Genomic DNA, 22,393 nt, shown 5'->3' with positions numbered 1-22,393 from the left:
CCATTTAATGAAGAAAAAGGCTCTTATAAAACACCTGGCACAAGCAGGGTGAGGGAGTCACAGGAAGGGAGACCTTCGCCGCACCTGCTGGCATTTTAATAAGCACCTTCTAAAGCGTCCGCTCTCCAAGGCTGGTCAACGGTGTCAGAACCAGGTCCCTGACCACTGCCCACACTCGCTGACAGTTTGGGGAAGCTTATTTCTTAAGGACCATATGCTCAGGTATTGGAGCGCTCTGGAAGGTAATTAAAATGGATCACTTTCAGCTGGAAGGGCCTGACCGGCACTCACATCCTCCTCTAAGACTTCACAGCCAGGATTCCTGCGCCGGGTCCCCTGTGCTTCCAAACCGAGATTTTGAGTTACCATTCAGATCTGTGCAGACCTGGAGAGGTGAGAAAACACTGTGTTTTCTTGTAACCTGGTTCTACTAAAACAGAGAGTCCGTTATTGTAATGACCCTGGGCCCTAAAATATTTTTAGGTGTGGAGATTGTTTTTCTCACTGATTTTGGAGCCAACCACAGAAAGTGCAAAGTTTACTACCCTTTCTCGTGATCTGATGAGACATTTAGCTTTGTTCTGTTTTGTAAATGACACCAGCAAAGTCAAGTGAGGTTTTATTAAACCAAAATGGACCTATTTCCTCTGCAATGATAATTCATTATCTTAAATCTTCCATGCCCAGACCTGAAAGTTAATTCCAAATATACCCAATAAATTGATGCCATCCAAGGGGAGACAGACTGTGGGATCCGGAGGCGCACAAGGGTACTAGAGTCAAGACGTTGTGACCGACTCAGTCCACCAGGTTTTAATTGAGCTCCCACTGTATGCCAAGCACTGTGTTTGGCCCTGGGATGGTTTTTTAAAAATTATAAGTGCATCTTACTAAATGAGAGAAGCCAATTTGAAAAGACTACATACTGTATGATTCCAACTCTTATGACATTCTGGAAAAGGCAAAACTATGGAGACAGTAAAAAGATCAGCCAGAGGGGCCTCAGGGAGAGATGAACAGGCAGAGCACAGAGAATTTTTAGGACAGTGAAAAGACTGTTCATGATATTACAATGATGGACATACGTCATTATACGTTGGTCCAAATCCATAGAATGTACAACACCAAGAGTGAACCCTAAGGTAAACTGTGGAATTTGGGTGATTATAATGTGTCAATGTAGGTTCATCTTAAAAAAAAAGAACGAACCATTCTATTGAGTGAGTGACATTGATCATGGAGGAAGTAAGGCGTGGGTGAGGGAAGGGGGTATATGTGAAATCTCTGTACCTTTCTATTTTGTTGTAAACCTAAAACTTCTTTAAAAAAAAAAGTCTTTTAAAAATAATTAAAAAAAAAACACCCCAAACCCAAGTAAGACTCATATCTTTCCCCTTCAGTTGTATCTATAAGTAAACTGAAACACATACATAAATCCCCTCTATCATAGAATAAAAAGCTCTAAATATCATAAGCTGTACAAAGAGAAGACTCTAAGGTTATATGCTTCAATTTTAAGGCAATGGCATAAAACAAAACAAACATCTGTTGAGGGCCTACCACACACCAGTGCCTCCACTACAGCCTGTGAAGTACCCAGGGACGTGGGAGCTGCAGTGCCACCTGCCAAGAGGGAAGAACGTGGTGGGGGAGGAAAGGCCGGGGCAACGAAACTGCAATTCAAGAGTCAAGACAACGACCTAAGAAATGTCACAAAGTAAGGGAGGGGCAACAGAGGCTTCGGCAGTCAGAGACCTGGGAGGTCATTGCGGATTCGCGGTTGGGAGTGGCTTTCTGGAGGCGGGGGCACTGAATGCTTTGTTCCTGTTATCACCTGTGTTTATGACAGTCACCACTTGCTGAGCACATTCTTCATGCTTCTCACTCATCTGTAATCTTCACAACCCAGTGGGTTCTACAGGTTGGAAGAAAGAAGGTTCAGAGAGGTTAAGGAACTTGTCCAAGGTCACACAGCCAAAGGAACTGGCTGAGCTAGGATTTGAGTTTATGCTTTTTCCACAAAGCCATGCTGCTTCATCAAGACAACACAAGCACAAAAGTATAAATGCAGACTTGTTCATTTTCCATTCAGGCAACCCATTTGCCATGATCACTATAACTTCAACCTACCAACTCGACGATATAATGAGTCTTCCTCATGGGCAACACAGACACACACACAGACACAAGCACACTCCAACCAAATCACTCTGCATTGGACAAGGGAAAAAAAGCTGCCACTGGAAGACTAAGGAAATCACAATTCCAAACTCCCCAAGTTCCTAAACACGTAACTTTAAAGTACGTTACGACAACATACTCGACAGCATATGGCAAATCAATTACTAGCTTAAATCTTAAAACAAAAACATGGCAAGTGTGGTGCAGAAATAATCAAGAACAACGGTTCAGTTTAGATTACAGTGGGCCACTAGAGTTTTGAATACAATTAATCATCATGCCAGGCAATGGGAAGCCATATTGACACTTATTCCTAATTTGAATATTTAATTAGGGTGAAGCTCTTCATCAAATTACCGCAGAACTGGGAGAAAGCCTGGAAGACTTACACAATTGCTATCTTAACCCCTTCCCAGCTGCTCACCTGTGAGCGCAGCTCTGGAGGGGAGAAGGCCTGTGCCCAGCCTGACGCCGTGGGAACTCAGGGGGGATGCTGGCGATCGAGGCTGAGAGCAGCCAGATGGTGACAACGGAAAGGTCCAAGGGAACGAACTGCTCGTGCCCAGAGTGAACTCTGAAACGAACTCTGGACCGAGACAGAAAGTCACATGCGTGAGTGCCCACTGTGTGCCCGGTGTGGCACTTCCATGTGTTTCCCTATTTGGTTCTCACAGCAACCCTGCAAAGAAGGTGTTCTTATCTCCATTTTATAGACAAGGAAACTGAGGCTCAGATGACTGATATAACTTACTCAAGGTATCACTGCTTGTGAGTGGTATCAAGAAGGCCAAGTTACTCATCACACACACACACACACACACACACACCCCTACCTTGTACTCCCCAAAAGAGACAAAGAGAACACCTAAGAGTCAATAAAAATGTATTTAAAGCTGTATTTTGGATATTCTGCATCGTGCAAATAAATTGGAGGGGGAGGGCAACCAAACCCAGGCCTCCTCAAGCAGCATTCTAAAATTCATCTCTTAGATTCAAAATGCACCACTGAGCTCCCCAAGCTGGGACATCACAATGACGCTGTGTCCAGCTGCTCCGGAGACGGGTGAGGGCATGGGCAGCAAAGCTCAAGGAAACAGCCTTGGACTGCAAACTTGACACCTGGTGCTGCCGCCCCAACCCTGCACAAGGGAGCCTCGCCGAGGCAGTCACTGCACAACACCACTGGTGGCCAGGGCGGGGTGGCAGGGTGGCCGTGGTCAGTAACAGGACAAGAAAATGTGAATTTGTTTTTTTTTTTCTTTCAAAATGGCAACAGTAGCATTTATAACTACCTATCAGTTTGGACAAGAGATTACATTTCCTTAAGGTCCTCTTTCTCACTGTATGAAAAGACTTTTATTGACTTTTCACGGGTGCCATGTGATTCTGAGTGACCAAAAGTAACACATTTTCCCATGCAATCTCCCCCAAGACCCCCAGGATGGGGCCAAAGGCTGACTGTGCACACTGCGCTTGGCCATGGTGGGTACAGAGATCTTTCTGCTTCCAGATTCCACCGAGGTGCTGAGAATGTGGGGCGTCCTGATGGTTTCTGACTAGCAGTTTTCTTTTAGAAGCTCACGATGGGTTCAATTACCCTCCTGTGGACGTGGCCAGAGCTCCATATGCAGCGGCCACTTTCGGCAGGAAGCGGATTACGGGATGGAAGGGAAGAGCCGGCCGCGCAGCCCCGCGCTCGGCCCTCTTCCCGGCGGGCGGGCTGGCTGCAGGAGACCCAGGATCCAGCAGCCCTGCTCCAAGCCCGCTCCTTGCGGGAGCAAGTGGCGTCGGGAACTCTGAAACTTTCCTTTGTATATTACATTAATCCATACAAGAAAATCTCTTTTAATGAGGAGTGATGTAGTTACAAACTCTCCAGAGCCATAATTAGAGCAAACTAATTGAAGTTGTGTTTTGACACACTTTCCAAATTCACGGGTGCCGGATGACATATTCACAACACTGCTGCCGCACAACCATGGCGACGGCAAAATCATTAGGCTAATAACACTTATTTGCATTCTTCTCACGCCGGCAGCTCTCCCTTAAATACTGTTTCTACTACTGCTCCTTTACTGTAAGTTTCCACTGGAAGATATTAACAGTAATTATTAGTACTTTAGTGGAATTTTAACGTTAAAGAATCGCAACCTGCATTAACATACATCGAATGCCAATTCTTTTCCGTAACCACCGTTGGAAGGTTGGGGGTTATCTTCCTCCACCCCTCACCCCACAACCTGATGGCGATACAGTTTCACAGCTTCACTTGGGACGCCCACTCCTAGCCCACCCCCGGTGGGATCTGAAGTCCGGGCTCCTGAACTATTCTGTTTCAAATGTTTGACGAGGAAAATCTTTTTTTTTTTTTTTTTTTTAAAGTACGTTAAAATGAAATAGTTAAGGAGAAATTTTTTCCGAGCAGTTAAAAAAACATCAACAATTTACAACACGGTCTTTGGTAATAATACTAATGAATTCCAGGAGGACGTGCTTTAACCACTCTGTCACCACCCCTTCAGTGATGAAAGACAGACTTGGAATAACCAGACGTGAGAAAGGCCAGCGCGGGTGGGGCAGGTCTGATCTGTCAATAGGGAGGCCCTGTTTGCCACCAACAAGGCCAGTTTTGGGGATGCTTAACTCACCCACACACAGAGAGGAAGACTCGACAGTTCTGAATAATGGTTATTAATGACTCCCTCCTCTAAAGTGACAAATTACTTCTGAAATTTAGAACCGGAGAGGTGTGAAGAGTGAAGGGAACATGACAGGAAATGCCAGCAGAACGGAGGTCCTGCTTACTACTCCACGGCGGGGAAGGGCTGGGCCCTGGAAGACAACTCAGCTCAAGGGTCCACCTCTCTGGGCATCTGGTGGCTCTGCCAGGGCCGTGAGCACAGCCATCCCCGCCTGCACCTCGTGTCAGTGACCAGCGTCTCACCTCCCAGGTGCACCGTAACGGGGAGGTGAGACCTGGTTCCAGCCCTGCTCTCCCCACGTGCCAGCCTCAACCGGTCACTGCCAACAGCCCCTCACTGGATACTTAGGGTTGGGCTAGACAGTCACTCAGATTCTGGGCTTCCATAAATAACTTGGGATCAAGAAAAACCAGCACCATGTCATTTACCTTTCAAAAGTCAAGAGAAAACGGGGGCATAGGATGACACTGTCCTAACTAAAAACGGGCACTTGTGTACAATTTCAAACTACAGTATTCAAATATGTATTTCAGGATAGATGTCTAATCTCAACCAGGGAAGATTTAATTGAGTGAAGAAAATGCTTTCTTAGAAAAATGTCAAAGGCTATACTCCTTTAACGCTTGGCAGTTTTCAGTTTCTTGAACTACCATTCTCGGACCACTGTGCTATTTTTCAAGTCACTGGTTACTCATAAAACAAAAAAGGAAAAAAAAAAGGGAAACTAATTTTCATAGCTGCAGCAACATTCCAAATCATGGTATTTATTCACTACATGTAAGTTTTATTACACTTGAACCCTGAAATGCCAAAACACCTACCTCCATTATAAAAGAAATGAAGAAAAAAGCCAAGCCTGGCTGAGGGTACCGCACTTCCATTGCAGATGAGCTAGTCTCATCTTAGAAACTGAAATATTTAAAGAGTCTCTAAACCTCACTGACCCTGCTTTTAAAAACAAGGGACATATGGGCACTGCTAGCTTTTCATCTTCTTCCAGCCTACTAAAATACCCGCCTCTCCAAAATTCAAGAGTAGCGAGGCTGCCGAACTCAGATTCATGAAAGGCCCCGTGCGTCCTCCCCTTCTTGCCCAATCAATCTCCAAAGCTGTGGAAAACAATTTGTTTAGCAAAATGAAGCAATGACTAATTAGGAGGTGGAATGTGGGTCCTGGTCTGGAAGCGTTTACGGCTGGGTTTGGTCCCTGGGGGAGGCCGTGCCACTGGCTGCAGGGGACACTGAGGTGAAGGGTCCTAAATTCAGGAAGCCCTGAGGCTCCTTGAAGGCAGGGAAGACAGGATGGTGTGGCCTGGGTTCCAATCCTGGCCCTTGAGTAAGTCACCATCTCTCCAAGCTTCGGGTTTCTCATTTCTTAAAATGAGGACACGATTATTCACCTCACTGCATGGTTGTAAAGACTAAAACGATACACATGAAGTGTTTACACAATGCCTGGCACAAGACGCTCAAAAAATTGTAGCTGAAATAATAATGATGATGGTGATAACTGTATTTATTCGGATAATTATTAATATTATTATTCAACTGGAAACAAAACATCTGCTGCTCAAGAAGGAAGTTCAAATTGAATGCTACCCTACCCACAGGCAAAAGTGCCACCTAAATAAGCCCAAAAGGCCTTTGAAAAGTTACTGCAAGCAAAGGGGTTCTATTAAACATCCAAATTAATAACGGAAACCCTGCCTTGAAACAGAACAGCATGGGAGGGGGGCAGGGGGAGCGCTTCGTGCTCAGAGGTGGTAAAATACCAGGAAAGTTCACTTAACACTCATTTTTACTTTGTTTGGAGGCTAGATTTACACTGAGAGACCCAGGTGAAATATTCCACAGAGCCACCTGCAAGCAGACTCTCAGCTTCCACTCTGATAAAAGGTGAAACATCCTCCTCTAAATGGTCTGCTTCACAAAGCCGACCCCGAAGTGAGCGGATAAATCTGCTCTGACACATGGAAAACTATTTTCATAATCCTGAAAAAAGGCCTTTCTCCAACCCCCCGAGCTCAAACCCCCTGTGCAAAGAGCCCTCGCACATTTGAGAACCAGGCATAGGAGGGAATCATTTCACATGTATAAACCCGCTCCCTGGGACAACAACAAGCCCACATAACCATCACAACCACCAAGAAAAATCAGGCACTCACAAAGTCACAAAAATTACAAAGATGACACATTTACAAGCAGCCAATACCTTGTCAAAAATCTGATGCGCGAGACTGAAAGCAGGGAAGGCCAGCTCAGAGGTGGGAGCCGTACTGACTACTACCTAATTGTTCATTAAATAGAAGCTCTGACTTCCCAATAAGCCATATTAAAAATTCATATCAAAAATAATACCATTCAGCCTAAACTCATCATTCATATCTAACAATACCAAACTGCATTCTAATGAAATTTCACCTTCAAAATAACTCTGACACCAAAACTAAGTCTGATACTGTTACAAAAGCAGTGCGGGCTTTGTGGCCCACACATTTTAAGGATATTCAAATAACCTTGCTCTGTAGGTCTCTCTCACACCACTCTCATGATCCCCGGAATAAATCAAACTGCTCGCAACCCTGCGTAATCGCGGGCTTGGAAGCCGGTCGAGGGGACCCTCTGGTGTACGGCCCTCACAGGTTCTCCTCAGTCAGCAACCACAACTCAAGTGGGCTGGCCCCCCAGCTCCTGCCCACACGGCAGGCTCTGGGAAGTCCTCTCCAGCGCCGGTCAGGAGCCTGGAGAAGCTGCACGTGAGACGGATGGGACACCTGGGGCTGCGCCCAACCACTGCTCCGCTCCCCAGCGAAATGCTTCACACCAGTGAGCCTGTGACCACGAGCATCAGGGCACAGGGACAGTCTGCAAGCCAGGGGCAGCTCATCCGCTTGGGTTCAAATCCCAGCTCTGACACTTAGTAGCTGTGTGACCTTGGGAAAGGAACTTAACCTCCTTGATTTCAGTTTCCTCACCTTGAAAAGGAGGAAAAAATAGTACCCGACTCACAGATCTGTTATGAGGATTAAATGAGCTTTTCTTTGTAAAGTACTTGAATAGTGCCTGACACCCAGTAAATAAGTCTCCGTTGGCTGGTTGGTTGCATGGATGGATAGATGGAAGGAGAGATGTATCAATATACGATACCTGGTCCAATGTGTCCAAATCAGCTCACTTTATACATTCAATTCATATTTTCTGAGTGCTGCCACGTGCCAGGCACCTGGAGTTCAAAGGTCCCTACCATTCTGGAGCCACACATTTTTCCCTGAATACTTACTCTATCAAATGAGATGACGCACCTCAAAGCACTCGGTACATTTTGATACACAGTGATGCAACGTTATCATCATTATTTTTGTGACTAGCCTTTTCTGAGGCTTTAAAGGAGAAAAAGGAAACATGAGAACCCCTGTCATCAGTAAGCCAGAAATCTATTCATAAGACCAAACATAAATAAACTCGGCAATGACAGGGAAACGTGAAATGCCAGACTGCACGGTGCAGGCAACTGGAGGAGAGGAAGGCGGAAAACGATGTGGCCAGGCTTTCCAGAAGAGGTGAGGGCGAGGCGAGGGCTGGAGGGTGGACAGGACCCGTCCTCTGCACTCTGGAGCCCAGTCTGTGTCTTTCAGGAGGGCAGGGGCTCACAGCAATGGCCCGAGCAGAGACGGACAGGGTGCCCAGGAGCCGAGAGGAGACTGGCCTGATTCGAGCGAGATGACGTGGGAGGCGTGTCAGGCAATAGGAAGCCAGCGAAGGCTCCGGACAGGTAAAAGAGCACGTGCACGCTTGAGAACCCCAACAGGACGGAAGGCAACCCAGGACTTTAAAGTTCCAGACAAAGAATGTAAGCGTGGGCTATTTACATGAAATAATACCGAGCCCCAGGAGCCTCTAAGTTTGATTTCGTGTTCTGGTCCCACCCCTCCAGCAGGTTCTTCTTTGGGACACCCCTGGTGGCTGGTGCTTCCAGTTGGAGCAGGTGGAGGGTACCATGCGCAGAGTGAGACGATTCCCGCGCCCATGCTCCCTGTGCCGGAACAGCAAAGCTGTCTTACCGCCTCCATCTTCAAAGGAGGGTCATAGCAGGAAGGATACGAACACGTGTGTCCTATCTTCAGAGTTAAACAAAAATGTGTGTGGTGTTCGCATGAACAGAAAGTAAGTCTACTTCTCCAAAGTAAAGCCAGACCCGCAGTTGTGCCTGGCCACGGCCTCCAGAGGGGCAAGGTCCTGCAGGCCCTCCCTGGGCTCACGTACCCCCAAACTGTCTCTTGCGACTGTGGAGCTCAAAATCCATGTCATAAATTGTTTACTATGCGGGGAAAAAAAGAATCAGTGGAATCAGCCCTTGGGCTTGCCTTCTAATCTTACCTTGACGGGGGACACATATAACCCTTCTCATAAATGATGAACCCTTATTAAACAACAGTTTTCCACTCTAAAATGAATTCCCTCCAATCCTCTGGGCCGAGCCTTCTCCTACTAAAACCTATCAAAGAGGAGAAACTGCTGGGCCTCCTCATAGGCAAATGCCCCCCGCTCCAAGCCAGCCACCGCTCGGGGAGGGGCAGACACCTCGGCAGGAAAGGGAGAACAGCCTCCCTGATCTGTGCAACTCCAGGCCTCCCGTTCAAGTCCTGCCACAACAGGATGGGTGACAGATGTCTGTGGTTCAAAGAGCATCTTATGACTGAACACTGACAGAAGGCAGCCCGAGCACCTTAGGCTGTCAGCTCAGACGACAGGACTGCAGCCGGTGAGCAAAGGCTCCGTCCCCGCTGCCGGCTTCTTCTGTGGGTGGATCAAGTGGCCCAGTGGATCCCACACCCCTGGGAAGGTGGGGTCGGGGGGCCAGGACAGAGCACGGCAGCCCACAGGCTCCCGAAAAGGGATGTGACAGGGATGAGCCCAGACGTGCATGGCCTGAATGCTAGATCACCGCGGAGGGATGTTTCCTCTCCTTTAGGAAGAGCTATTAACCTTTCAGATGACAGCCCTGGGATGGGAGTGACGAGACGATTTCTGAGGTCAGCAAGGATCTCTGTTCTCAAAACCTGACATCGACGTGCAAAAGTTGTGACTGAATCCTGGTGTCCCTGAGTGGAAGACTAAATGCATGTGACAGATCTTCTGCCATCAAAATGCCCCATTTCCCAGAGTATCTGTCACAGATTGATAACATCCACGCAAAAAGTTAAGTACAATTATGACTGTCACTAAGAAACATACTTCGGAACCTGTGACTGACAACTTGCTGGAAGCTGACAAATCACCGGAAGATTCCTGAACAACTCAAGAGCAGCGCCGCGCACCTTATAAGGGAAGCTCAGCCCCAGCGGACAACGGGGAGAGGCTCCCGGGAGGCTGCGCCCTGTGTCTCTGGGAGGGAAGATGACATTTTCTCCTGGGGGGACAGTGTCGGTGAAGGGTCACCGCAGGAGCCCATGGCCTGAGATCTGGGGGGCAGAGTTCAGGGGGCCGCTTCTCCCTCAGGACCCCAGGCCAGTGGGAAGGGCAGAGTGGCGCTGCCGGAGCCATGGGGCCCCGCCCAGCCCTTGTCCACAGAGCCGTGAAGTGCCCGGACATCCCAGCACTCCGGGGTGCAGACTACTGGCTTCAGCTGGACTCCGAGAGCGAGCTCCTGCCTGCCCACGCTGGGACGGAGCCACGGGCCGCAGCACGTGGGCCTCTGTGCCTCCATCTCGGGAGGGCGCCACAGTGCCACCCTGCAGGCCCTGAGCTCCGTCCTGACACCGGCTCCAGTGCGCGGGAGGAGGCCCGGCTGCAGGTCGGAGGATGAGGAAGCGCCGACAGTGGCGCGAGCAGACCTGGGTGACAGGTGCCCGTTGGAGCTCCCCGAGTCACCCGGGGCAAGGTGTCTGCGGCCCTAACGTGCAGGTCTGCTGAATCTGTATTTCTGAGGGTGGAGCTAGGGAATATGATGCATTTCAAGAATCACTGAAGGTCTGAAAACCCAAAGGCTGTTTGAATACTGCCAGCGATTGGGTGCACATGACCTCGCAAGCTGGCTTCTTCAATGCCAGGGGTTTTTTTTACCCTTGGGAAGTTCTCTTTATTAATTTTTTAAAATGTTAAGCCCAAACCTACCTCCTTATAACTTCATCCCACCTGATCTAATTTTGCCTTCAGGGGCTCCCAATGCCCCAGCCCCACCTGGAAGCACTTCTACTTTCCCTTCTACACGGTGACCATTCAGACATTTGAAGCCAGCTGTCTCGCCTTGACTCAGATCAAAACTCAGCGATTCCTCACACTCAAGCTCAATGCTCGAGTCAGGTAACTTTGACAAGGTGGTGCGTGGCAGTGGACGCGACTCTCCTGATGTCCTGACAGGCCCAGGACACCGGGTCAGGGGGCGTGCCCCACTGTGCACGCCAGGCTGCACTCGAGGTACCCAAGCTCGTGCCCAGCCTGGCTACTTCACATGAACCGCTGCTAAGCCACATCTCCTCAATTTGGTGCCCGAGCAGTTGACTTTTTGAACCTTGGGGGCCCTGTCCATTTTCGCCCATCACCTTTCATCCCCCGGTAGCGGCAGGGTATTCTGGCTGTAGAGGAGATGCGGAGTATTGATTCTGTCACTCAGCACATCAGCTCTCCCTAATGACTCTGTGTCATCTGCACATTTGACATGCATGCCTCTGATGTCTTTATCAAGCCACGGGTTCTGCTGTTCAGCAAGCCGGGGGCAGCAGCCCACCAGGGCCCCTCGTGGGAAGGCACAGAACTGTTCACTCAGCCACACTCTGGGGCTACTGGTACTCCATCAACTGCAAGTCCACCTGCCTCTCCGAGCTTTTCCGGACCTCGGTTCCAGCAGAAGCTGAACCTTCTCTTCCCTGCAGAATCATGTGTGAGAGCCAGTGTGTGGGACAGGAGCGGGGGCTGCTCTGGCTGAAGGGGGAAGGTGCTTCCTCTGTCTGCACGTGCCCAAAGCAGCAGCAAAGAAGCAATCAGAAAAGCCCAAATCCAGGGACCCCGACGTTTGCTCTCACACACCAGGCCGACTTGCAAAGCTGAGGCCACCCCGGGAGAGAGGTGGGGACGTGGGATCACGCCCGATGCCCAAGGCCAGGCGCACCCTGCTGATCAATGTGTGTTAAGCGGACGGCAGAGGACGGGGCAGCGCTGGGGCCCAGGGAGAAAATGGAGGCTCCAGGCTCCCGGAAGAAGTGGCATGCCCTTCTTCACGTGGGAAAAACTGTCAAGAAATGAGCACAGAGACGTGTGTGTGTGTGATGAAGACTCACTGGGTGAGGAAGAGGAGCTCTGCCAACACATCTTATCCTGCCTTTGGCCGTGACCTTCGACCACCGTGCCCCATTCACCGGATACAGCCAAGGGGACTGCCCATCCTGAAAGGACAACGCCACATCTGGCCCCGCGACTAGCATTCTCTGCAGTAACAGGGAGGAAACGGGCAGGAGGTGCTCGTTCTGAGGGGCAGTACCGGCCTCTGGAAAGGGAAGGCGGCTCTGCCAGGACCACGAGGGCCTCAGGTGATGACCCATCAACAGAAACTCCACCAGCTGCCCCTTTTGTCTGACATAAGCTGGGGATGACAGCTCTCCAAAAAGTGACAGGAAGTTCTTTGATATATGAGTGACAGCGAACACGTTTTTAGCTTTTCAGACAGAAGCTCCGGCTCAAGAAGGCAACATGGTCGGCTACTGGCCCTCCCTGACTCCCTTCCTTCCCCCGGGGATTGGCTGGGAAAACGGCCCGCTGCCCGCGGGGGAACCGGCCTGCCTGTCCTCCAGGCTCCTCCAAATCTGGTCAGTAGAGGGCGCTGCATCACCGCACTCTCCCTCCAGCCTGGGCTTTGCAACTTGATCCCTGTGTCCACACAAAGACCACAGCTGAGGTATTTCTTAGGCTTGTGGTTTAATAGTACAGGAGAAAGAAGCAGCAAAAACAAACTTGCTATTTTACGATATGATATCACCTATGTAAAAAGTACACAGAAAAATGACTTGAAGGAAATATAGCCAAAGGTTATGAGCCTTTGCTTACTGGAGATGGTATTTGTTTTTTTCATTATTTTCTATACTCTGTCAGTTTTCTACAAGCTTGTATTCCTCTCATAATCAGAAAAACCTGAGGAGTCTTCAGGGACTCAGGAGCTGTCTGCGGGTGGGAGTGGAGAGGCTGCAGCCCAGGGTCTGAGGCTGTTGGAGAAGCATTTGTTGCAAAACTGAATATATGCCTGCACCTGGGCTGAGCTCTGGGAAGTAAAAGGCACTAGACACAGTCCCTGCCTTTAAGGAGTTTACAACATGAGTGAAGGTATAATGGCTGAGAAGCGCTCTGAGGGGAGAGCCTGGCACGGGCACAGGGCACTCAGGGAAGGCCTCCTGGGAGAGGCGGCATTTGCGCTGACATCTGAGGTGGGGGATGGGAGACACACCTGATGCACAGGTGTCCACATGAGCAAAGGCACAGAAGCACAAAACAGGAAGGGGAAAAGAGGCTATTGGTTCAGAGTTTGAGGCGTGGGGACAAGAGAGAGAAGACTAATCCTGGGATCCAGACCTGGAGGCCTCCATCCTACAGGCCCACTGCAGGCCCCCAGCGGAGACAAAAGCCTCATCCACAGCTCACCACCAGAGAGAAAGCTGTTAGTTTCCTCTGCTGGACAGATAACAGGGATCTGAAGCCTCACGGAATAACATACTCATCATTTCATAAATCTTCAGTGAAAATTTGAAAAATCAGCATTTCTTTTTTTTTTCTTTTTCTTTTTTTTTTTTTTTGCGGTACACGGGCCTCTTACTGCTGTGGCCTCTCCCGCTGCGGAGCACAGGCTCCAGAAGCGCAGGCTCAGCGGCCATGACTCACGGGCCCAGCCGCTCCACGGCATGTGGGATCTTCCCGGACCGGGGCACGAACCTGTGTCCCCTGCATCGGCAGGCGAACTCTCAACCACTGCGCCACCAGGGAAGCCCAGCATTTCATTTCTTATCAAAGATGCACAATAGGAGAACAATACGAAAACTGAAGAACATAAAAAAACCCTGATGAATTAGGGGGCTCATGTAGGTGTACAGGCCATCTGTAAATTTACTGCATAGTGAGAGAGGAGAGCTTGGGACAGACAAGTGGTTTTTACTGAGAAGCATTAATGTAACATTCAATCATCCTACTGCATACTGGCTGACTTAACTCAGTCAAATTAGAATACATTTTATATTGACTATTTTGACATTTGCTTTATTTGGCAAGTAAAACAAAACGGATCCAATTTCCCTGAAGCCATTGTAAACCATTGTACAAGAGGTTATAAAATACATAAGCCTCACAAGGCTTGTTCCCACGCACTATCTCCAGGTCTGTGTGGCTCTCTGTGGCCTGTGTTCTCAGGTCCCCTGGCTTCAGTTCCTAGAGCCCGTGCGCCCACGCTGACCGGCTAGCTTCTGGGGAGATCGCTCTTCCTGCCTTAAGTGGACAATCAGAGCTCTTCCTTTATCTCACAGCAAGTTAAAACCTGCCCTGAGGTGGTGCCTATTTCTAGGCCCTTCCAGATCATATAATGTCAACAGGAAGCAGCTGGAACCTCTCCAAGACGACGGGCCTGAGCTGACCCTGAGCACACGTGACGGGAACCGCAGCCTCAACGGTGCCCTGGGCAGTGAGAAAGGAACTCCAAAGTGCTACCGAGCTGTGCGAGCCTTATACTCCTAAACCAAAGACGCGCAACCCTGGGAAGCTCTTCAGTTAGTCATATCTCTTCACACCGAAGTGAAACTGAAAACTGTCAACACTCCTCAAGTTTCAGGCGATGGCAGGGGTAGATACGATTAAGTACTGCTCTTGGTTTGTGAAACTGTCGAGAGTGAAAAAGGCCAGACTGTCTTCTGGAGGACACCCCGAAGGACAGGCCCCGAGCTGCCGGCTCACGACTGTGCATTCGTCCGAGGCAGCGGGAAGCCCAGCAGAGGAACAGGGCGCAGGAGACCGCCTGTACCACCCTCTCCCCTGACTCTCGGGGGCAGGGTGTGGACCGTGGGGCATGGGGAGGGGGAAGCACCCAGTAATGGTTTTGTCCTGTTCCTGGCCGATTTTGCGCACCTCGAACTGCCCACGTGGAAGCTCTGAGATCCGTCCTCATTTATGTTACGTCCAGCTCCAAATGGCACCACCTCACAACTTCGTACTGGTTTTATTTACTTTTGTAATTCTTTTCTCAAGCTTAGTCTATCATTGCTGTTGGTTCCCTGTCCTCAAATAATTTACGCCAATGATGCAGAGGTTTTTGCAGGTGTTGACACCACTACTGCCTCTGCTCCAACGGAAATCAGGTGCAGAGACCGGTCTGCTCACCCAAGTTTCTTTGTGGAAACAACTATTTAAAACTAACAGCCCCTGAAAAACTTCTCACTATTCTCTCCTACCCAAAGTACCTATCTCTTAGTTTGTAGCTCTTTGGGAACAGGAACAATATGGAAATGAACAAAATTACCTACCAACCCTCCTGCAGTTGAAAGAGTTGCTGGCCAAGGCAGAGAAGGAATTCCACCTTTTACGGCCAGCACTCCCAGCAGCGTGGCTACAAGTCATGTGTCTGTGTGCGACTATGAGCTCTTTAGAATAACAAGCCCATTCTAAGTTGCATATTCTGCTACTTTAGAAGCCTGCAGAATAGGTGCAAGACAGAATGGCTTTTACGTTCATGTAACGCAGAGATTTCTAACTGATTTTGTAAAACCTCCTCTAAAGGTATATCGCTTCTGCAATGTTTCCGCAGATAGCAAGTGGAGGGGTTCTAAGACGTTACGCAGTGGGACCCAAGACCACATGACTCTGTGACATGCATAAGAGAACAAGACGCCACTGACAGGGCCTCACCTGGGAAGGCTGGGGGCTGGGGTGGAGGCAGCTGATGGCTGGGAAGGCGTCGTGGGTTGAGATGAGTCATGATTTCTTGGTACTCTGCCCATTCGATACCAGATCCCCATGCTGTTCAACTCCCTTTGGGAGAAAAGAGAAATCTTCACGGCACCGTTTAACATAAAGTTACCTGAGCTACAAAGCAAACCAACTCATTTAAGAGAATCACAGCCTCAGACGCCAGGGAATCAATTCTTGCCCATGAAGGTGGGTTACATCACCTCCCTTTGTGCTCTGGGCATCACAGTTCAAAGCCTAACGTGATGGCAACTGTCCCAACTCAGCAGGCCCGTCTGACGTGGCCATCTTCTTCCCCCACCCCTGGGCCTGCCTTCCTACCATATGCTATCCACATTTTCCTTGGTTCTCGGTCTGCACAATTCTTTGTATTCCGCCATTTCCTTGTGGGTATTCGTGCGACCAGCTGCTTCAAGTTCTTTGTGTGGTTAGGGCGAGACAGATAGGGCACTGGGCTGACACGTGCCTGGGGTTTAGCTATGGGGAGAACGAGCCCCACCCAGCTCCATGCCGTGCTGCCCCCCTCCCCCTGCCCCCCACCTCCAGGGTAAAGCTCCTCACTGCCTGGTGTCACCTGGTGTCAGCCTCATTCTCAGGCTCAGTCTGGGAGACATCTTCACAGAGCCCGAGGCATGTGTCCCATGAACCACCACAACTAAGGGTAGTGACAACAGGGCCCGACGGATGCCACGTCAGGGTTCCTGTTATTTGATCTGCGCACACCCCCGCAGCCCGGCCCCATGCCCCACGGTCACAAGTGTTTATGAGACAGACATACTCGCAGGAACTGTAACAGGATTATTTTAGACACATCAACGTCCAACTGCTCAGCTGCCGCACAAAACTACACATTGGGATGTAGAGGAAGATCATGCCTCCAAAAACTGAGAACAGATTTGTTCAGAGCATTCTTCTGGCGGCCTCTCAGTACACTGCGGAACTATTCTGAACCACGGCCGCGTCTCATCAGGTGGTTGATTCCAACCAGCTGCACTGATTCTGCCACCTCTCGGTATCGGGCCACAGTCAGGCCTTGGGGGAGCTGTTCCCAGTCTGACAACCCCAGACCTTCGCAAAGTAACCTGTGGAACTGTGCCCATTCTTAAGAAAAAGCGACAGAGCTCTGAACACTGAATTCTCTTTCCTTAAAAATAACACTGGAATTGTCTTCCTCTGAAAAAGAATTTTTGCCCCAAGATGAAACAAAAATATACTTTATTTAGCAATCTTTTCAAAATGATATAAAAAAAGGGATTCTAGTTTTGATTACCAAGACATATATGGTAAGAATCTATTCTTTAGAATTGTTTAAATTGGTTAAAAATTGAATCTTTTAAAGTAGCATAGTGTGTAATTTTAAAGAACTGAATACACATAGCAACTGAATATACATAATACATGTAGTAATTATTAAACTGTTGGTTTCTACTATTTGTATGTAAATGGCTGTTTCTAAGGTACCTGAAGTATGGTTATTTTCTTACCTATTTTCTACTTCCATAATCCTGTTTCCATAATGACTTTAAACCATGTTGCAAAACAGGATTTTTGAGTGTGTAGAAAGGGTATGATCATAGAGTCCTTTTTTAAAAAAATTAATTATTAATTTATGGCTGCGTTGGGTCTTTGTTGCTGTGCGCAGGCTTTCTCTAGTTGTAGCGAGCAGGGGCTACTCTTCGTTGCTCTGCGCGGGCTTCTCATTGCAGTGGCTTCTCTTGTTGCAGAGCACGGGCTCTAGGCACGCAGGCTTCAGCCGTTGTGGCTCGGAGGCTCTAGAGCGCAGGTTCAGTAGTTGTGGCGCACAGGCTTAGTTGCTCTGCGGCATGTGGGATCTTCCTGGACCAGGGCTTGAACCCATGTCCCCTGCATCGGCAGGCAGATTCTTAACCACTGCGCCACCAGGGAAGCCTGAGTCCTTCTTAAGGACCACAAGATCTTGAGACAGAGAATCAGATTCCATAGCTGAAGAGTCCAAACAAGCTATCGTGCACCAAGATGAAAATAACCTCTATTTCTGTGACACCTGCTCCCCACGTGCTTCAAGCAAACACCGCAGCTCTATCTCTCTCTCTATCACCCAGTCCGTGAGCAGCCTTCAAGTAAAGGCCGTGGCTTTTCGAGTAAAGAGGAGGGTCTGGGCTCAAATGAGCAAGATCCAGGAGGCCGACCTCAAAAGCCAAGTAGGAGAACGCATCCATGATGTAGGGACCCACAGGGATAAGCAAGAAGATTGCAAAGCTGGCCAGGGAGAGGCACATGGCCAAGAGGCCGAAAACCCTCAACCACACTATCAATTTGAGAGACCCGAATTTCAGCTGACTGAGTATAATGGGTGAACACCTATTATCTTTTGGACATCCAGCATCCCTTCATCCCTCTTCTGACGCTTCACCTTCCCTCCGTATTCGGGGAGCAGCCACCCCTCATTCCCAGTGCCTGAGTTCCAATGGAGCTGACCCCACTTTCAGCTCAGACTTGGTCAATCAGAGATTGACATTTTCCTGATAGCAGCGACGGGCTCAGGGTGCACGTGACCCCAGTGAGATCAATCAAGACCAAGGCGAATGAATTCTAGAACTTCTGAATACTGGTCAGGAGCATGGTGTCCTGAACCAGCGGCCTCCCAGGTAGAAGGGCAGCAAGGAGAGCTAAGGCCAGAGGCTGATGAGAGGCAGACGGCTGAGCCCACGGGTCACACAGAAGGTCTCAGGACCCGGTCCCCAGGGGTGATGTGAGCACCCTCAGCAGACAGCAGAGATGAGACTGGGGTTGTTGAGACTTACCCAATGAACGTGTACTGAGGAGGGGCCTGCTTGGTCCGGCCCATGATCCGAATGTCACAAATGGCAGCTTCAGTTGAGTCCCGTGGGATGAATTTAATGCACAGCCTCTTCTTCCTAAAAGCCACTTCCTCTGAAGGAAAGGACAAGAAAAGGGATGAGTCTTCCAGAGGTGCCCACGTCTCCGTTTTCAACACCATGTCTCCTGTCACGTTCCCTTCCCAGCGGTGGAAGTGACCAGCCATCCAAGTCGCCCGAAAGAAGGGCTGGACGCAGGGCTGCAGTGGACAGGCCCAGTCACCCTGCTCTGCATTCGGGGCCTGACCCCCGACAACCCCTGCCAAGAAGGGGCCCAAAGGGCACACACACCTCTGCAAGGAGCATCCTGGAATAAACCCACGACTACAACCTGCTTGCTGCTCCAGCCATCAGATACAAACACATGGACACCCTGAGTGTCAACACATTTCACTACATGGTCTTTTTTCTTTTTCACTTCTTAAAAAATGTATTTATATTTAAAATTTTTACTTTTTGGCCACGCCACACGGCATGTGGGATCTTAGTTCCCTGAACCAGGGATCTAACCCGCGCCCCCTGCAGTTGGAAGCGTGGAGTCTCAACCGCTGGACCACCAGGAAAGTCCTTTTTCACTTTTTATTACAGAAATTTTCAAACATTCCCCCAAACAGAGAGAACAGTAAGATGAATCCACATGTTCCCATCATCTGGTTTTAACACTGTCAACAATGGGCGACCTGGTTTCATCTCCTTCCCCCACCCCCTCCAGCTTTGCTGGAGATTTAGAATGACTCCCCAACACCATGTCATGTCACCCACCAAAATCTCAGTAGGTATCCATGGCAGGCTTTTTTAAAAAAAATTATTATTATTTTTTACCATGACTGTTATCATTCCTAACAAAATGAACAATGATTCCTTAATATCATCCAGGAGTCTGTACTCAAGTTTTCTCCATTATCTCAAAAGTGTCATTTAACTGTTGGTTTGTCTGGACCGAGACCCAAACACCGTCTGTGCACTGCATTTGGTTGTTAGGCCTCTTTTGTTCTGTGGCAACCTCTCCACCTTCCCTTTATCTTCAGGGCACTGATAGGATGGAGAACTCAGGTCACCCCCTGTACTTCCTGTAAACCGGCAGAGTGAAAGGCTCGATTCGATTCCGATCAGGCAGGAGCACTTCACAGGTGACGCAACGTTCATCCGACGGTGTCACACGTGCGGCCTGGGGCTCAGCTGGGCCACCCTCGGTAGGTCCCACTGCTGTTGGTACCTCACTTATAAAGTCCCCAACAGCCATGCTCATGAGGTTTTCTCATCCCCTGATGACTGTTGCCTAGATTCATAATCTCATCAAAGTCGTCAACATAGTGATTTTCTGTCATTCCTTCTGCATTTATTGGCTGGAATTTTTCTATATAAAAAACATCTTATTTTTCAACTACCTGGTCTCCCTGAAACATGCTTTGTTACAGGAAAGGAGAGATAAATATGTGATTCTTCTATTTATCAAGTCTTAGAGTGATGAGTTGGTACCCCAGCAACTGCCGAAGGTGAACAACCACCCACGTGTTTTTTGTTTGTTCATTTGTGGTTTTTAAACATGACTTTCAATCAACTGCAGCCATTCAGTACATGAGTCGGATAGATCTGGGGTGAAATTCCAACTCCACCATTATCCAGAACCATAATCTTAGGCAAGTGACTTAATTTATCGGTAAAAGGGAGTTAATGAAACCTGAGGCCATAGGGACACCGGGTGGATGAAATGTGATGACACATATGCTTCCCTTAGCCCCGTGCCTGGCACACAGTAAGTGCTCAGTAAAGAACAGCCATGGGGCTTCCCTGGTGGTGCAGTGGTTGAGAGTCTGCTTGCTAATGCAGGGGACACGGGTTCGAGCCCTGGTCTGGGAGGATCCCACATGCCGCGGAGCAACTAGGCCAGTGAGCCACAACTACTGAGCCTGCGCGTCTGGAGCCTGTGCTCCGCAACGGGAGAGGCCACAACAGTGAGAGGCCCGCACACCGCGATGAAGAGTGGCCCCCACTTGCCACAACTAGAGAAAGCCCTCGCACAGAAATGAAGGCCCAACACAGCAAAAATAAATAAATTAATTAATAAACTCCTACCCCCAACATCTTCTTTAAAAAAAAAGAACAGCCATGGATGTTCTTACCGTTATTTTTTTATTTTTATTTTTTGCGGCATGTGGGCCTCTCACTGTTGTGGCCTCTCCTGCTGCGGAGCACAGGCTCTGGACGCGCAGGTTCAATGGCCATGGCTCATGGGCCCAGCCGCTCCGCGGCATGTGGGATCTTCCCGGACCGGGGCACGAACCCGCGTCCCCTGCATCGGCAGGCGGAATCTCAACCACTGCACCACCAGGGAAGCCCCTCACCGTATTATTGTAAGTAAGCCTCTGGCATACAATTTGTATCAGTGTTTGGCATTGATTTTCAAGAACTTTCAGTTCCGTGGCAGGAAATAAGCACATTTAAATCAGGGAGCGGGATAAAGAGGAAAGTGCAGTCCTGCTGCTGGTCTTGATTTTTACCAAAGGGGAGATTAGAATCAGGTGCTGACATTTTGGAGTAACCAGATGGAAACTCAGAAACTTTGTGGGTTCTTTTCCTAGTGAGGAAACTGAGGGCTAGACCAGATCTACCAGCTATGAGTAATAATACTGGATACTGAATCCAGACCCCAAATATCGTATCCAAGAAGGCAGGGGTGGTAACTGGGGGTAAACTGTCCACAGCAACCCTGCAGCTTCAAAAACTATGAGCTCATAAGATCAGGCCTTTGAAAGTGTGAAGGAGGAGAGACCTTTCCTCAAAGTAAACTACGATGCAGGTCTTTTATGTACTTGCTCTGCCAGCTGCTCTTTGCTCCATTCTTCCATATACAGCAAACTTGGGGTAAGAGATGGAGCCACTAATTACACATGCTTACACAGGACTGACTTTAAGCAAACATACAGAGTCCACAGAAATGTGTTCAGTCATGCTAATGAACACAGAGAAAGGACACAGCACTTTACTAAAACAAACAGTCTTCCAGTTTTTTAAGTGCTATAGAGATTGCAACAAACCGTATTTTAAATTAATTACAGGAGTCTCATCTTTCTGGCTGATTTTATAAAATCAGGACCCTAAATGCTCTCAAACATCACAGAGCTGACCACAGGTTTATCTGGTCAGCTTGAGCTCACCTGTCCCTGGGTAAAGGCTCCAGGAATGACCGCATGACCTTAAATGAATAGGCGACCCTAAACTCACCCTTCCTTGTGTGATAAGACACTTGTTGGAGGTGCCAGGACCCGACCTCAGAATGTCCATGGGGCAGTAACCAGTGCACCCCCAGTCATGGTGGGGGGACTTCCCAGAATCACTGGGGCCCCACGGAAGCTAGACCAGGACTCAGCCCTGGGCCTCCTCGCTCAACTGGTTCAACAAATTGAGAGGAAAATGCAGAATGAGAACCCCCTTGGCTCTATAGTATATCAATATACAGACATTTTAAGCCACTTAGTTGTCAAAAACTAACGACAATGCAAATTTTAAAACTAAGAAAAACACAGGGGAAAAGTAGGAAATTAATACAAAAAGTCTACAAGGCAATTTTAGCTCTTAAAGAGACCATTCATATAAGAATAAGCAAAAGCAGCAAGCAAACACGTGAAAATATTCAGTTTTGCTAATAAATAATAAGTGAAAATTAAACAAAATTAGAGAGTAAAACTAAATAAAAAATGTAAAACCTATGCTGGCAGGC

The 22,393-nt window shown here is 48.8% G+C and overlaps 1 protein-coding gene across 3 annotated transcripts in view; it reads right to left on the bottom strand.

Moving 5' to 3' along the window:
• The window catches only part of MVB12B (multivesicular body subunit 12B), a 183,038-nt gene that overhangs the window by 93,365 nt on the left and 67,280 nt on the right, over positions 1-22,393 (bottom strand). For all 3 annotated transcript variants that reach the window (XM_029201582.1, XM_029201581.1, XM_029201580.1), the window contains exons 5-6: positions 18,598-18,727; positions 15,755-15,877 (exon numbers count right to left, since the gene is read on the bottom strand). In XM_029201582.1, the coding sequence (XP_029057415.1) occupies positions 15,755-15,877; positions 18,598-18,727 (253 nt within the window). The remainder of the gene's footprint in view (positions 1-15,754; positions 15,878-18,597; positions 18,728-22,393) is intronic.

The sequence above is a fragment of the Monodon monoceros genome, unplaced genomic scaffold, assembly GCF_005190385.1.
Source record: "Monodon monoceros isolate NGI ecotype Baffin Bay Population unplaced genomic scaffold, NGI_Narwhal_1 Super_Scaffold_5, whole genome shotgun sequence".
NCBI classification, from domain to species: domain Eukaryota; kingdom Metazoa; phylum Chordata; class Mammalia; order Artiodactyla; family Monodontidae; genus Monodon; species Monodon monoceros.
This window is presented reverse-complemented; position numbering and strand designations above follow the sequence as displayed.